Here is a 14,925-nt window from a genome sequence, read left to right on the forward strand (position 1 = left end):
ATGGTCCCACCTTATGATGGCATCAATGTTTTATGCCTTATAACTAAGGCTGTTGATTTAACAAGTTAATTCAGTGCAGTAATTTTTTTATAGAGTTAAAAAGCTGAAGAAATGTACACAATTAATCGTGCCTCATGGAAGAATTTATTACAATGAATTTCAGTCAGCAGGGGGCAGTAAGTGCGACTTACATATGCACAGCTGTACAGACAACAAACTAACAGTTGCTCAAAGACGCATCAGAATACAGAGGTCTCGAGACATGTTTTTCAAAGTTACAAACTACGTTTAGCTTGGCACAGCATCCTAAAATTTCTTTTGAATTTTTATGTAACCACAGGGAGACGCTTCAAAGCATGCATTCTGTGAAAACAGTCCAAGTCTGTAATTGGCTTATGTTCAGTATGGAAATTAATCAAATGTTTTACTCATCTGCCACAGTAATGTAACGACCTACATTATATATATATATATATATATATACACTCACCTAAAGGATTATTAGGAACACCATACTAATACTGTGTTTGACCCCCTTTCGCCTTTAGAACTGCCTTAATTCTGGGTGCTGAAAGCATTCTTTAGAAATGTTGGCCCATATTGATAGGATAGCATCTTGCAGTTGATGGAGATTTGTGGGATGCACATCCAGGGCACGAAGCTCCCGTTCCACCACATCCCAAAGATGCTCTATTGGGTTGAGATCTGGTGACTGTGGGGGCCATTTTAGTACAATGAACTCATTGTCATGTTCAAGAAACCAATTTGAAATGATTCGAGCTTTGTGACATGGTGCATTATCCTGCTGGAAGTAGCCATCAGAGGATGTGTACATGGTGGCCATAAAGGGATGGACATGGTCAGAAACAATGCTCAGGTAGGCCGTGGCATTTAAGCGATGCCCAATTGGCACTAAGGGGCCTAAAGTGTGCCAAGAAAACATCCCCCACACCATTACACCACCACCACCAGCCTGCACAGTGGTAACAAGGCATGATGGATCCATGTTCTCATTCTGTTTACGTCAAATTCTGACTCTACCATCTGAATGTCTCAACAGAAATCGAGACACATCAGACCAGGCAACATTTTTCCAGTCTTCAATTGTCCAATTTTGGTGAGCTCTTGCAAATTGTAGCCTCATTTTCCTATTTGTAGTGGAGATGAGTGGTACCGGTGGGGTCTTCTGCTGTTGTAGCCCATCCGCCTCAAGGTTGTCGCGTGTTGTGGCTTCACAAATGCTTTGCTGCATACCTCGGTTGTAGCGAGTGGTTATTTCAGGCAAAGTTGCTCTTCTATCAGCTTGAATCAGTCGGCCCATTCTCCTCTGACCTCTAGCATCAACAAGGCATTTTAGCCCACAGGACTGCCGCATACTGGATGTTTTTCCTTTTCACACCATTCTTTCTAAACCCTAGAAATGGTTGTGCGTGAAAATCCCAGTAACTGAGCAGATTGTGAAATACTCAGACCGGCCCGTCTGGCACCAACAACCATGCCACGCTCAAAATTGCTTAAATCACCTTTCTTTCCCATTCTGACATTCAGTTTGGAGTTCAGGAGATTGTCTTGACCAGGACCACACCCCTAAATGCATTGAAGCAACTGCTATGTGATTGGTTGATTAGATAATTGCATTAATGAGAAATTGAACAGGTGTTCCTAATAATCCTTTAGGTGAGTGTATGTATGTATATATATATATATATATATATATATATATATATATATATAATAATTTTATTATTGTATATTATCTTGTGAATGTTGTGATTATTATATTATCTATAAGTGATCTTTAGTTGGTGGCCTTTTTCAGCAAATATTGATATATGCAATTAATTGAATTCATTAATCAGTATGTTATGTTATTAATTCAATAAACAAAATGTAATAGGCTAACTGTCATAATTGTCACCTATTTCTGATTGATCTCTTTTTTGGTGCTGCAGGGTTCCACTGCTGTACCTGCAAACAATAATTGAAGGAGTCGTCCGAACACTCAAGGTCATGTACGGCTCTCTTAACAGGTAAGTCATAGTCTCCGCCTCAGACGTTACACGAATGGACCACCCCCAAGACCATTTATACCTCTAATGCATATGCACACAAGTATTGCAAGATGACAAAAGGTGTTTTCAGAATTATATCTGTTGAGTAATCTTTACTTCTGTCATCTGTATGCACAGAAATTGTCTGACCACAAAGTCAATGCATATTTTCCACTTATTTCTCCACCGTAATCTGAACAATATCCCACAGACTGTGGCACCATTATGTGAATGAGCTACTATTTGTTTCATGCTGGTCTATTTTATTGTATCATCAATTTCAGATTGATGCACCCCTAAAAGACACATAAATAGCTAACTGTGGTTGATCACTTTACATGTTGTCAGATGGTCCCTTCCTGTCTAAGTGGCTGGTTCTTGGCTAGAAAAAACTGTAAAGTGGACCAGACTTCATGCTGATATCCAAAAGTCAGACTCTTTGAGAATAGTTGGGTCAATACATTGCTGTCCTGCTGTATGTCAGATGTGTCAACACAATATTCTGCCAGGTCCACTCACATTCAGAGTCGCTAACCTTTTAAATGGTTATATATCATACATGTTTTCCATCCATCCATCCATCCATCCATCCAAATTTAGCATTATTGTGGCAGATGAGTAAATCATTGATTACACAATACAAAAAGTTGCTTTAGAAGTCAATAATTTGTTTGTTTTATTCCCATATTATTAAACATAACCGAGAGCAATCAATATGCAGTTGAATTTGTCAATATGTCCCGGTCTCACAGGGCATTTTCTTGCATTCAATCAGTGCTATTTTTAATTATATTGTCGGCTTATGTGCATATGAGTCAGACGGACATTTTTGGAGCATCTTGTTGGTTTTCAGCATAATAAACGCTGCTTTTTTATTGGACGCTGTGTCAAGTTAAAAGTAGTTGAAACTTTGAAAAACACATCTCTTAATCCCTAGCTAGCTCTCTTTCTGTCTGTGTTGCTTGTGAGGTTTGTTGAGGCGTGCTGACTGCTGACGTGGCTCGTTAAAGCAAAAGTTACATGTATTTCAAGCTTGAATGCTCTGGTAGGAAAATACATACTTTTATTACAGAATTTGTGTACAGGGCAGGAGGCATAATTAATTGTGTTAATTTTTTAATGTGATATTTTTTTATATAATTAAATAATTGCATTATATTGACAGCCATAATTATCATTCTGCTTTAAAATCAGTTAGGGTTAATAGTATCTTCCTAGGTTCCTCCTTAGAAGTTTCTGAGCACTCAAGTAAGGGTCATTTGCAAATTTTGTCATAAAAAGGTCTTATGTAGAGATGTCCCGATCAGCTTTTTTGGCCCCTGATCCGATATTTAAATATGAAATATCTGCCGATACCGAGTACCGATCCGATACTTGTATTTGCCTAGATAATAGAGCTGCAGACAGTTTTTTTGTTTGTTTACAAAAATAACTAAGTAAACAAAGTAACTAAAAGATGTCTTCAGCTTAATGCATTTAACTTAGTGCAGCTAGCATTTTTGTTAAACTCACATATAAAATCGACTTCTACTTAGAATGGTGTTAATAGCTTATTTTAACTTTAATATTCAGGAACAAAAATAAATCACAAATCCACTGAGTTCTGTATGGATGAATATAATCTTACATACACTTACAAGTGGTGTAAACAGCTTGACTTGAACAGTCACAACCAAAAAATGTATTGTATACAAACAAATAAAAAATTTCACAATTACTCTTAAAAGTAGCGTAAACAGATACACTTGAACAGGCACTTCAACAATAATGAATTCAATAAAACTAATTAGAAAACATATTCCTTGCGTTGTCATGCAAAATAACAATTACTTGTTTATTTCCGCCTGTTTTGCATGATCGGCTGTATGAGACCCACGAAACTGGTGTACATTTAATACTGCAAGCTTAATCTAACGGAGGAATCAATCCAGTGTGCAGTGAGACTGAGCAATGACATGGGGCAAACGTCAGAGCTCCATATGTCAGATGTAACAGCAGTCAAATTATGTTTTAATTCACCTCGTATGTTGTCACGAACCTTGCTGTACAGCTCTGATAAGGCAGAGTCTGGAATTTAGTGTCGAGACGGCAGGACATAGGGTTGATCCAAAAGACGGCAAAAACCTGCATTCCCTGTCTGTCGCTCACTTCGACGTTGTGTCGAAGAAGCGACACTAGGGGTCTCTCTTGAGCGCCGAATATACCTCTGATCTATGAAAAAAGGCCAATGAGAAGTTGGCAGACAGAATTTGCATGTCCCGTCCCCGGACATACGGGTATAAAGGCAGGGAAATGCGTCTGTTTCATTCCGAAATTTTCTTCGGAGCTGATGGTCACGTATGCAGCGGGCTGCGAGTCACACACCTGTTCCTCTACCTCTGAGTGATCTGCTGTTGGATCTACGGCGCACTTCAGCAGCTTTCTCCACCTGCCCCCCGGCACGCTCGTTGACTTCCGTCCGGTCTCACAGCCAGCCTGCCTATCCTCTGGATCCCCCCGAGCTGGATGAGTTCACCGCTGCGTCGGGGAGCGGCCCTTCATCTGACGCGGGCCGAGGCCCAGATGTCCGACATACTTGCACGGGCCGCTCCACTGGAACCCTCCGTCCTCCCCACAGCTGTCGCGGCTCGATGATTAGTTCCTGGGGTCTGTGCGCCACTCTCAGACCCCCCCCCAGTCCCTTTCTTCACGGAGGTGCATGATGAGCTGATGACTGCATGGAGAGCATCCTCTCCACTCATCACAAACCCCATCGCTCATCTGCTCTCACTACCCTCGACGGCGAGCGCCCACGGGTACACGGTGATTCCCCAGGTGGATAGGGCGGTTGCAATCCACCTATGTCCGAGAACGGCGCCACTTGGCGGGGTCGCCCTGTGCTCCCCTCCAAGGCCTGTAGGACGACGTCATTTCACTTCATTTGCCGAATCGGGGCTGCGGTACCCACATTCTCAATAAAAGAGCTATTTCCTTTGTCTCTGGGTCACCTGGCCCGCAAATGCCGTTCTCACTGCACTCTGCCGCCACACCTCAACAGTCCCGGCATGCTGGACGCATGGACTGTTCCCCGGCCGGCTGGATCTGACGAGTCTAGTGGACGCCTCGAGAGGTATGTGCTTCGAGTCTTTTCTCAGCACCAGAGCCTCCCGACGCAGTACTACCTGTCCGCCCCGCTGCGAAGTCCCGCCGGGTATGTTAAAAATAATCGTCTCATTAGTGCCCCTAGCACGGAGCTTGGCTGCGTGGCTTTCACTTCCCAAACCGTCACGCTGGCTGGCCAGGACCATCTGACTTGGCTACGCAATTCAGTTTGCTAGCATCCAGATTGGTTCCCAGCAGTAGACCTGAAGGACGCATTCTTCCACTTCTTAATATTGCCTCGACATTGACCCTTTCTACGGTTCGCGTTTGATGGCCAGGCATATCAGTACAAGGTCCTCCCTTCGGCATATCCCTGTCCCTTGCATCTTTCTGAAGGTCGCAGAGGCAGCCCTTGCTCCGCTCAAGAAGCCGGCATCCGCGATACTCAACTACCTCAACGACTGAATACCTCGCGCCTTCAGGCCAGCCACTGCGATCCCTTTAAAACTTTTCCTGAGTCTCCTGGGGCATATGGTGTCCTCCGCGGCAGTCGCATTTCCCCAGTGAGCCTTCTTGCACAGGTGCTGTGCAAGGTTAGGAGGACGAGGAACAAGTCACTCTAGTGGCTCCCTATTGGCCCACTCAGGCTTGGTTCTCGGACCTCGTGACTCCTTGCGACAGCCCCTCCCTGGCAAATTCCCTGAGAAAGACCTTCTTTCTCAGGGACGGGCTGCTCTGGCATCCGCACCCAGACCTCTGGAACCTCCACGTCTGGCCCCTGGACAGAATGTGGAAGATCTAGCTGATCTGCCACCTGCCGTTGTAGACACGATCAACCAAGCCAGAGCCCCTTCTACCAGGCAACTTTACGCCCTACAGTGGCGCATGTTCGCGAATTGGTGTTCTTCTCGGGCCGAAGACCCACAAAGGTGTGCAGTCAGGTCAGTGCTCTCCTTTCTGCAGGAGAGGTTGGAGGGGAGTCTGTCCCCATCCACCTTGAAGGTGTATGTAGCTGCTATCGCAGCCCACCATGACGCAGTAGACGGCAAGTCTTTGGGTAAGCACGACTTGATTATCAGGGCCCAGAGAGGCGCCCGGAGGTTAAATCCCTCCCGGCCAAGCCTGTTCCCCTCCTGGTATCTCTCAGTGGTCCTCTCAGGCCTTCAGAGAACCCCCTTCGAGCTACTAGAATCAGTTGGACTCAGGACCCTCTCCCTAAAGACGGCCCTCCTGATTGCGCTTGCCTCCATCAAGAGGGTCGGGGACCTGCAAGCGTTCTCTGTCAGCGACACTTGCCTGAAGTTTGGTCCGGCAGACACATGTGATCCTAAGACCGCGGCTGGGCTACATGCCCAATTTTCCTACCACGCCCTTCAGAGACCAGGTATTGGAACCCCTAGTGTCGCTTCTTCGACACAACGTCGAAGTGAGCGACAGACAGGGAACGTCTAGGTTACGGATGTAACCTCCATTCCCTGATGGAGGGAACGAGACGTTGTGTCCTCCCGGCCACGTCGCTGAGCCGAGCCACTGTTGTGGCCGGACCATTTCCGGCTCCTCATACAAATCCTGAATGAAACAGATGCATTTCCCCGCCTTTATACCCGTATGTCCTGGGGCGGGACATGCAAATTCTGTCTGCCAACTTCTCATTGGCCTTTTTTCATAGATCAGAGGTATATTCGGCACTCAATAGAGACCCCTAATGTCGCTTCTTCAACACAACGTCTCGTTCCCTCCATCAGGGAACGGAGGTCACATCTGTAACCTAGACGTTTTCTACCAGAGAGATGGGCTGGTTGTCCAAAGCTATGAATTCAACCACTTTCGGTGTAATCTTTTTGGCATTTTTGCTCTCTCGATGATATTTTCCATTCCTTTTAAAAGTTTTGTCCAGTGTTTGTTGCTTCGGCGCAGCAACCTTTTCCTGTATTGTTTTAGTGAACTCGCCGTATTCCATTGCATGCTTAGTTTTAAGATGTCTTATCAAATTGGTCGTATTTAACATATCTCTATTGCTACCGCCTTGCGATCGGATTGCATATATTGGAAGTGAGTGTTGGACAGTCTTCGCTTTCTTGTTTAAAGTAATTCCACACTGCTGACACTTTAGACACGGGGTTGCTAATTCTAAGTTATTTGTCAGTTTACGCTCTGCCGCAAATTGTGCTCAGCTGACGTAAATGATCAGAGTATGGTGATCGGGCTGTCTGCCGATCCCCGATCAGTTAAAAAATGCCCATATCGGCTCCAATCCGATACTTGCGTTCGGGACATCCCTTGTCTTATGTATGTTCATATTAATTTATGTATTTGTCTGATGTTGGAAAATTGTTGAAATTTGGAACAAGCCATTTATGCAGTTCGGTTTCAATAAATGTGGTTTAAAAAAAATTATCAAGAATTTTCAGACTTTATTAGACCAGAGACTATTTAGCAGATGGGCCACTTCTATTAAAATTAATAGGAGAAATTGGAATGCCCAACCAAGGAGCTCTAAGCACCCAACCATTAACAGATACAGAAAAGAAGTCCCACCTTACAGGTAAAACAGACAATCGCCTTTTCGATATACAGTAGACATCGCTTGTCAATCAACTGGAGAACACACATGCTTATTAGCTATACAAGCCTGGAAAGTTGAGTTTTTTTTAGCTTAATATGATGTAAAGAAGCACAATTTATGATACCAGTTTACAGATTTTAATGCTGATTTGGAATATTTCATTTAAACGTAAGCTCAGCAAGCAGTTTTTGAGTTTTCGGTGTTCCCCATTCAAGTAGATAGGAGCTGCACTGTCATGACTAGAAATAGCCTTCCAGGAGCATTCCAAAGATGGCACTCATGGACTGACTTGCTAGATAGACTTTGATTAGACTCCTTATGATATGACCCCTTTAAATACTGAAAAAAAAAAGTTTATTTTTATGAAATTGTTATTGTCTTAACACAGTTGAACTCATTCTTTTTCTTTTCAGTGCATTCTGTGAGGTGGAAAACGCTCCTCGTCTAGATCATTTCTTCTGCCTGTTATTTCAGCAGCTTATCCAGCCCGCCTGTTTGATTGATAGCTCTGGACCACCTACCCCAGACATCTCAGGGACCCTCTTCTTTAATTTAGTGTCGAGACGGCAGGACATAGGGTTGATCCAAAAGACGGCAAAAACCTGCATTCCCTGTCTGTCGCTCACTTCGACGTTGTGTCGAGAAGCTTACACTAGGGTCTCTCTTGAGCCCGAATATACCTCTGATCTATGAAAAAGGCCAATGAGAAGTTTGCAGACAGAATTTGCATGTCCCGGCCCCGGACATACGGGTATAAAGGCAGGAAATGCGTCTGTTTCATTCGAAATTTTCTTCGAGCTGATGGTCACGTATGCAGCGGGCTGCGAGTCACACACCTGTTCCTCTACCTCTGAGTGATCTGCTGTTGGATCTACGGCGCACTTCAGCAGCTTTCTCCACCTGCCCCCCGGCACGCTCGTTGACTTCCGTCCGGTCTCACAGCCAGCCTGCCTATCCTCTGGATCCCCCCGAGCTGGATGAGTTCACCGCTGCGTCGGGGAGCGGCCCTTCATCTGACGCGGGCCGAGGCCCAGATGTCCGACATACTTGCACGGGCCGCTCCACTGGAACCCTCCGTCCTCCCCACAGCTGTCGCGGCTCGATGATTAGTTCCTGGGGTCTGTGCGCCACTCTCAGACCCCCCCCCAGTCCCTTTCTTCACGGAGGTGCATGATGAGCTGATGACTGCATGGAGAGCATCCCTCTCCACTCATCACAAACCCCATCGCTCATCTGCTCTCACTACCCTCGACGGCGAAGCGGCCCACGGGTACACGGTGATTCCCCAGGTGGATAGGGCGGTTGCAATCCACCTATGTCCGAGAACGGCGCCACTTGGCGGGGTCGCCCTGTGCTCCCCTCCAAGGCCTGTAGGACGACGTCATTTCACTTCATTTGCCGAATCGGGGCTGCGGTACCCACATTCTCAATAAAAGAGCTATTTCCTTTGTCTCTGGGTCACCTGGCCCGCAAATGCCGTTCTCACTGCACTCTGCCGCCACACCTCAACAGTCCCGGCATGCTGGACGCATGGACTGTTCCCCGGCCGGCTGGATCTGACGAGTCTAGTGGACGCCTCGAGAGGTATGTGCTTCGAGTCTTTTCTCAGCACCAGAGCCTCCCGACGCAGTACTACCTGTCCGCCCCGCTGCGAAGTCCCGCCGGGTATGTTAAAAATAATCGTCTCATTAGTGCCCCTAGCACGGAGCTTGGCTGCGTGGCTTTCACTTCCCAAACCGTCACGCTGGCTGGCCAGGACCATCTGACTTGGCTACGCAATTCAGTTTGCTAGCATCCAGATTGGTTCCCAGCAGTAGACCTGAAGGACGCATTCTTCCACTTCTTAATATTGCCTCGACATTGACCCTTTCTACGGTTCGCGTTTGATGGCCAGGCATATCAGTACAAGGTCCTCCCCTTCGGCATATCCCTGTCCCCTTGCATCTTTACGAAGGTCGCAGAGGCAGCCCTTGCTCCGCTCCAAGAAGCCGGCATCCGCATACTCAACTACCTCAACGACTGAATACCTCGCCGCCTTCAGGCCAGCCACTGCGATCCCTTTAAAACTTTTCCTGAGTCTCCTGGGGCATATGGTGTCCTCCGCGGCAGTCGCATTTCCCCCAGTGAGCCTTCTTGCACAGGTGCTGTGCAAGGTTAGGGAGGACGAGGAACAAGTCACTCTAGTGGCTCCCTATTGGCCCACTCAGGCTTGGTTCTCGGACCTCGTACTCCTTGCGACAGCCCCTCCCTGGCAAATTCCCCTGAGAAAAGACCTTCTTTCTCAGGGACGGGGCTGCTCTGGCATCCGCACCCAGACCTCTGGAACCTCCACGTCTGGCCCCTGGACGGAATGTGGAAGATCTAGCTGATCTGCCACCTGCCGTTGTAGACACGATCAACCAAGCCAGAGCCCCTTCTACCAGGCAACTTTACGCCCTACAGTGGCGCATGTTCGCGAATTGGTGTTCTTCTCGGGCCGAAGACCCACAAAGGTGTGCAGTCAGGTCAGTGCTCTCCTTTCTGCAGGAGAGGTTGGAGGGGAGTCTGTCCCCATCCACCTTGAAGGTGTATGTAGCTGCTATCGCAGCCCACCATGACGCAGTAGGCGGCAAGTCTTTGGGTAAGCACCGACTTGATTATCAGGGCCCAGAGAGGCCCGGAGGTTAAATCCCTCCCGGCCAAGCCTGTTCCCCTCCTGGTATCTCTCAGTGGTCCTCTCAGGCCTTCAGAGAACCCCCTTCGAGCTACTAGAATCAGTTGGACTCAGGACCCTCTCCCTAAAGGCGGCCCTCCTGATTGGCGCTTGCCTCCATCAAGAGGGTCGGGGACCTGCAAGCGTTCTCTGTCAGCGACACTTGCCTGAAGTTTGGTCCGGCAGACACATGTGATCCTAAGACGCGGCTGGGCTACATGCCCAATTTTCCTACCACGCCCTTCAGAGACCAGGTATTGGAACCCCTAGTGTCGCTTCTTCGACACAACGTCGAAGTGAGCGACAGACAGGGAACGTCTAGGTTACGGATGTAACCTCCATTCCCTGATGGAGGAGCGAGGCGTTGTGTCCTCCCGGCCACGTCGCTGAGCCGAGCCACTGTTGTGGCCGGACCATTTCCGGCTCCTCATACAAATCCTGAATGAAACAGATGCATTTCCCCGCCTTTATACCCGTATGTCCTGGGGCGGGACATGCAAATTCTGTCTGCCAACTTCTCATTGGCCTTTTTTCATAGATCAGAGGTATATTCGGCACTCAATAGAGACCCCTAATGTCGCTTCTTCAACACAACGTCTCGTTCCCTCCATCAGGGAACGGAGGTCACATCTGTAACCTAGACGTTTTCTACCAGAGAGATGGGCTGGTTGTCCAAAGCTATGAATTCAACCACTTTCGGTGTAATCTTTTTGGCATTTTTGCTCTCTCGATGATATTTTCCATTCCTTTTAAAAGTTTTGTCCAGTGTTTGTTGCTTCGAGCAGCAACCTTTTCCTGTATTGTTTTAGTGAACTCGCCGTATTCCATTGCATGCTTAGTTTTAAGATGTCTTATCAAATTGGTCGTATTTAACATATCTCTATTGCTACCGCCTTGCGATCGGATTGCATATATTGGAAGTGAGTGTTGGACAGTCTTCGCTTTCTTGTTTAAAGTAATTCCACACTGCTGACACTTTAGACACGGGGTTGCTAATTCTAAGTTATTTGTCAGTTTACGCTCTGCGCAAATTGTGCTCAGCTGACGTAAATGATCAGAGTATGGTGATCGGGCTGTCTGCCGATCCCGATCAGTTAAAAAATGCCCATATCGGCTCCAATCCGATACTTGCGTTCGGACATCCCTTGTCTTATGTATGTTCATATTAATTTATGTATTTGTCTGATGTTGGAAAATTGTTGAAATTTGGAACAAGCCATTTATGCAGTTCGGTTTCAATAAATGTGGTTTAAAAAAAATTATCAAGAATTTTCAGACTTTATTAGACCAGAGACTATTTAGCAGATGGGCCACTTCTATTAAAATTAATAGGAGAAATTGGAATGCCCAGCCAAGGAGCTCTAAGCACCCAACCATTAACAGATACAGAAAAGAAGTCCCACCTTACAGGTAAAACAGACAATCGCCTTTTCGATATACAGTAGACATCGCTTGTCAATCAACTGGAGAACACACATGCTTATTAGCTATACAAGCCTGGAAAGTTGAGTTTTTTTTAGCTTAATATGATGTAAAGAAGCACAATTTATGATACCAGTTTACAGATTTTAATGCTGATTTGGAATATTTCATTTAAACGTAAGCTCAGCAAGCAGTTTTTGAGTTTTCGGTGTTCCCCCATTCAAGTAGATAGGAGCTGCACTGTCATGACTAGAAATAGCCTTCCAGGAGCATTCCAAAGATGGCCGCCCATGGACTGACTTGCTAGATAGACTTTGATTAGACTCCTTATGATATGACCCCTTTAAATACGAAAAAAAAAAAGTTTATTTTTATGAAATTGTTATTGTCTTAACACAGTTGAACTCATTCTTTTTCTTTTCAGTGCATTCTGTGAGGTGGAAAACGCTCCTCGTCTAGATCATTTCTTCTGCCTGTTATTTCAGCAGCTTATCCAGCCCGCCTGTTTGATTGATAGCTCTGGACCACCTACCCCAGACATCTCAGGGACCCTCTTCTTAGATGGCTTACCAGCTGTACGCTGGCTCACTTTACCACCTGATATAAAGGTTTGACTACCAAATGACAGTAATTAATTATGCATGTGCTCAAAAAGAATTTTGTCCCACATAAATTTTACACAAATAGAGTAGCACTAACACTACTAGCTCATCTTTATTGCATGTTATGGTATGTGTTTGACAAAGATTCTTGAAAATAAAATGAATAGATGTTTGACTATATCTCTAGGTTGAGGTGGACACTGTCCTATCAGACTTTGAGTCTTCAGATTTTGGTGACATGGTGAGTCAATTCATGTGTTTCAGATAACTGGTCAGAATCAGAGATATGCAAAGAGAAGCTACTTAAGGGTGCAACTAAAATCCAATGTTAACACTCCCTAAGAGCCAAATGTGAGGAATACTAAAGAAAAGCTTAGTGTTTGTCACTTAGAAATAAGAACTAAAACTTTTTTGGAGTCAGGTGACACCATGCGAGGATCAGACGTGCGAACGGCGAGCTCTGCACACATTGCTAGTTTTAACACTTTTAAACCCCAAAACCCCAGATTCGTTTCACTCTGTTCCATAACTGTTCTAGGAGGACAATATGTCAAAGAATTAAAAATCCTCGTGCTCTGGAGACATTAAAAGACACTTATGTTCTCAAGCTGAAGCCCCCGAGCAGGCCGCGAGCCTGAGAGTTGATTTAGACGTAGAGGTGTGGGAAATGTGGCAAGAGATGCTGAACATGTCAGCAATGCTGACGATGGTTGTTGCTGACTTGGAGGATCTTGCTGTGGTACGTTGAACGATCACTGCCATGGAGGCGATGTTCTCTGAGGTGGTTACAAGAGTGGGGGATGTTGAGAAATGGATCGATTATCTAGAGTCATATGAGAGGGAAATATCTGCTAATCCACTAGCTGTCTGGGAGAAGTTGGAGGACATGGAGAACCGTAGCCGGTGGAATAATGTCTGTATCGTCGAACTTCCTGAGGCCGAAGAGGGACAGGATATGGTGAAATTCCTGGATGGGCTCCTTCCAAATCTGCTCGAGATAGCAGGCCATAAGCTGGAAATCGAGCGATCTCACAGGGTTCCTGTTTGGCGATCTGTGGAGGGAGACAGGCCCCAATCAATTCTGGCCACATTTTTGAGATCATCCAATAAAGATCTTGTGTTACGCGAGGCGAGGAGTAAAGGAAGGCATTCTTGGAAAAGTAGTTTTATATTCAGGATCGTTTTATGGATGAATCTACATGCTCTTTGTTAATTCAAAAATATATATATATATATATATATTTGTGTTTGTTTGGTTCTGGGGGATGTTCAGGTTTTGATGGATGCACTAATGTTCGAATATGGTCTTTATAATCTTTTTTCTTATATGTCAAAATGTCAAACGTTAATATGAGTGGAATGTCTCTCTCCACATGGAATGTGAATGGATTGGGACACCCCATAAATAGAAGGAAGGTTATTTCTCTTTTTAAGCATAAGAAATATGATATACCGTTTCTTCAAAAAAACGCATCTTTCCCCCGCAGGAACCTGATAAATTTGGGGCTAATATTCGGGGGAAGGGTTTCATTTTATATCATTTGATTCCGCATTTTCTTTTATGTTTATTTAATTTGTTGAATGGAATCATAAATTGTTAATAATAAAAAAAAAAAGATCAAAGTTTTTTCACAGTATAAATATACAGTATTAAGATATGTGTTGCACCATTACACATCAACCACCAATGTCAGTGCATTGATCTTTCTCTCTCTGTTCTGTTATTGGTCAGTCTGAAGACTTCTATGGCATGAGGCGTCTTTATGTCATTTTGGGCTCCTGTCTGTTCTATAAGGTGAGTCTGAAACCTTCAGAAGCAACATGCTGTCATACATTTTTTTTTTTTTTTTTTTTTACAATTAATCCACAATTCGCCCAGTGTAATATGTGTACACATACTGCTGCTGTCGTAAAGTAATTGAAGTGTAAACGTGCTTGTCAAAAGTGTCTCTTTCTTTGAAATTGGCTTTGACTGAAGGGTGACGTGCTGCTTCTTTTCTAATTAAGAGGCTGTTTAATAATGAATGGAGATGTAGATATATATATATATATATATATATATATATATATACACTTTTTTTGATAGAACGAAAAACTGTTGCAAGGGAACACAAAACTATTGTGAGGAAATGAAATACTTATTTTGAGGAACGCAAAACTTATTGTGAGGAACGAAAAAACATATTGTGAGGGAATGTAAAACTTACATTTACATTTATGCATTTGGCAAACGCTTTTAACCAAAGCAACTTACAGTGCACTTATTACAGGGACAATCCATCCGGAGCAACCTGGATTTAAGTGCCTTGCTCAAGGACACAACGGTGGTGGCTGTGGGGATCGAACCAGCAACCTTCGAATTAACAGTTATTTGCTTTAGCCCTCTACGCCACCACAACTAAAACTTATTACAAGGGAATGCAAAACTTATTGTGAGGGAACGCAAAACTTATTACGAGGGAACTCAAACTTATAGAGAGGAACACAAAACGTATTATGAGGGAACGCAAA

At 44.9% G+C, this 14,925-nt stretch overlaps 1 protein-coding gene across 3 annotated transcripts in view; it reads left to right on the forward strand.

The window, feature by feature from the left end:
* The window catches only part of LOC127647694 (protein inturned-like), a 57,203-nt gene that overhangs the window by 28,424 nt on the left and 13,854 nt on the right, over positions 1-14,925 (forward strand). For all 3 annotated transcript variants that reach the window (XM_052132299.1, XM_052132152.1, XM_052132232.1), the window contains exons 7-10: positions 1,953-2,030; positions 12,237-12,420; positions 12,602-12,655; positions 14,147-14,209. In XM_052132299.1, the coding sequence (XP_051988259.1) occupies positions 1,953-2,030; positions 12,237-12,420; positions 12,602-12,655; positions 14,147-14,209 (379 nt within the window). The remainder of the gene's footprint in view (positions 1-1,952; positions 2,031-12,236; positions 12,421-12,601; positions 12,656-14,146; positions 14,210-14,925) is intronic.

Source organism: Xyrauchen texanus, chromosome 1, assembly GCF_025860055.1.
Source record: "Xyrauchen texanus isolate HMW12.3.18 chromosome 1, RBS_HiC_50CHRs, whole genome shotgun sequence".
Classification (NCBI taxonomy): Eukaryota; Metazoa; Chordata; class Actinopteri; order Cypriniformes; family Catostomidae; genus Xyrauchen; species Xyrauchen texanus.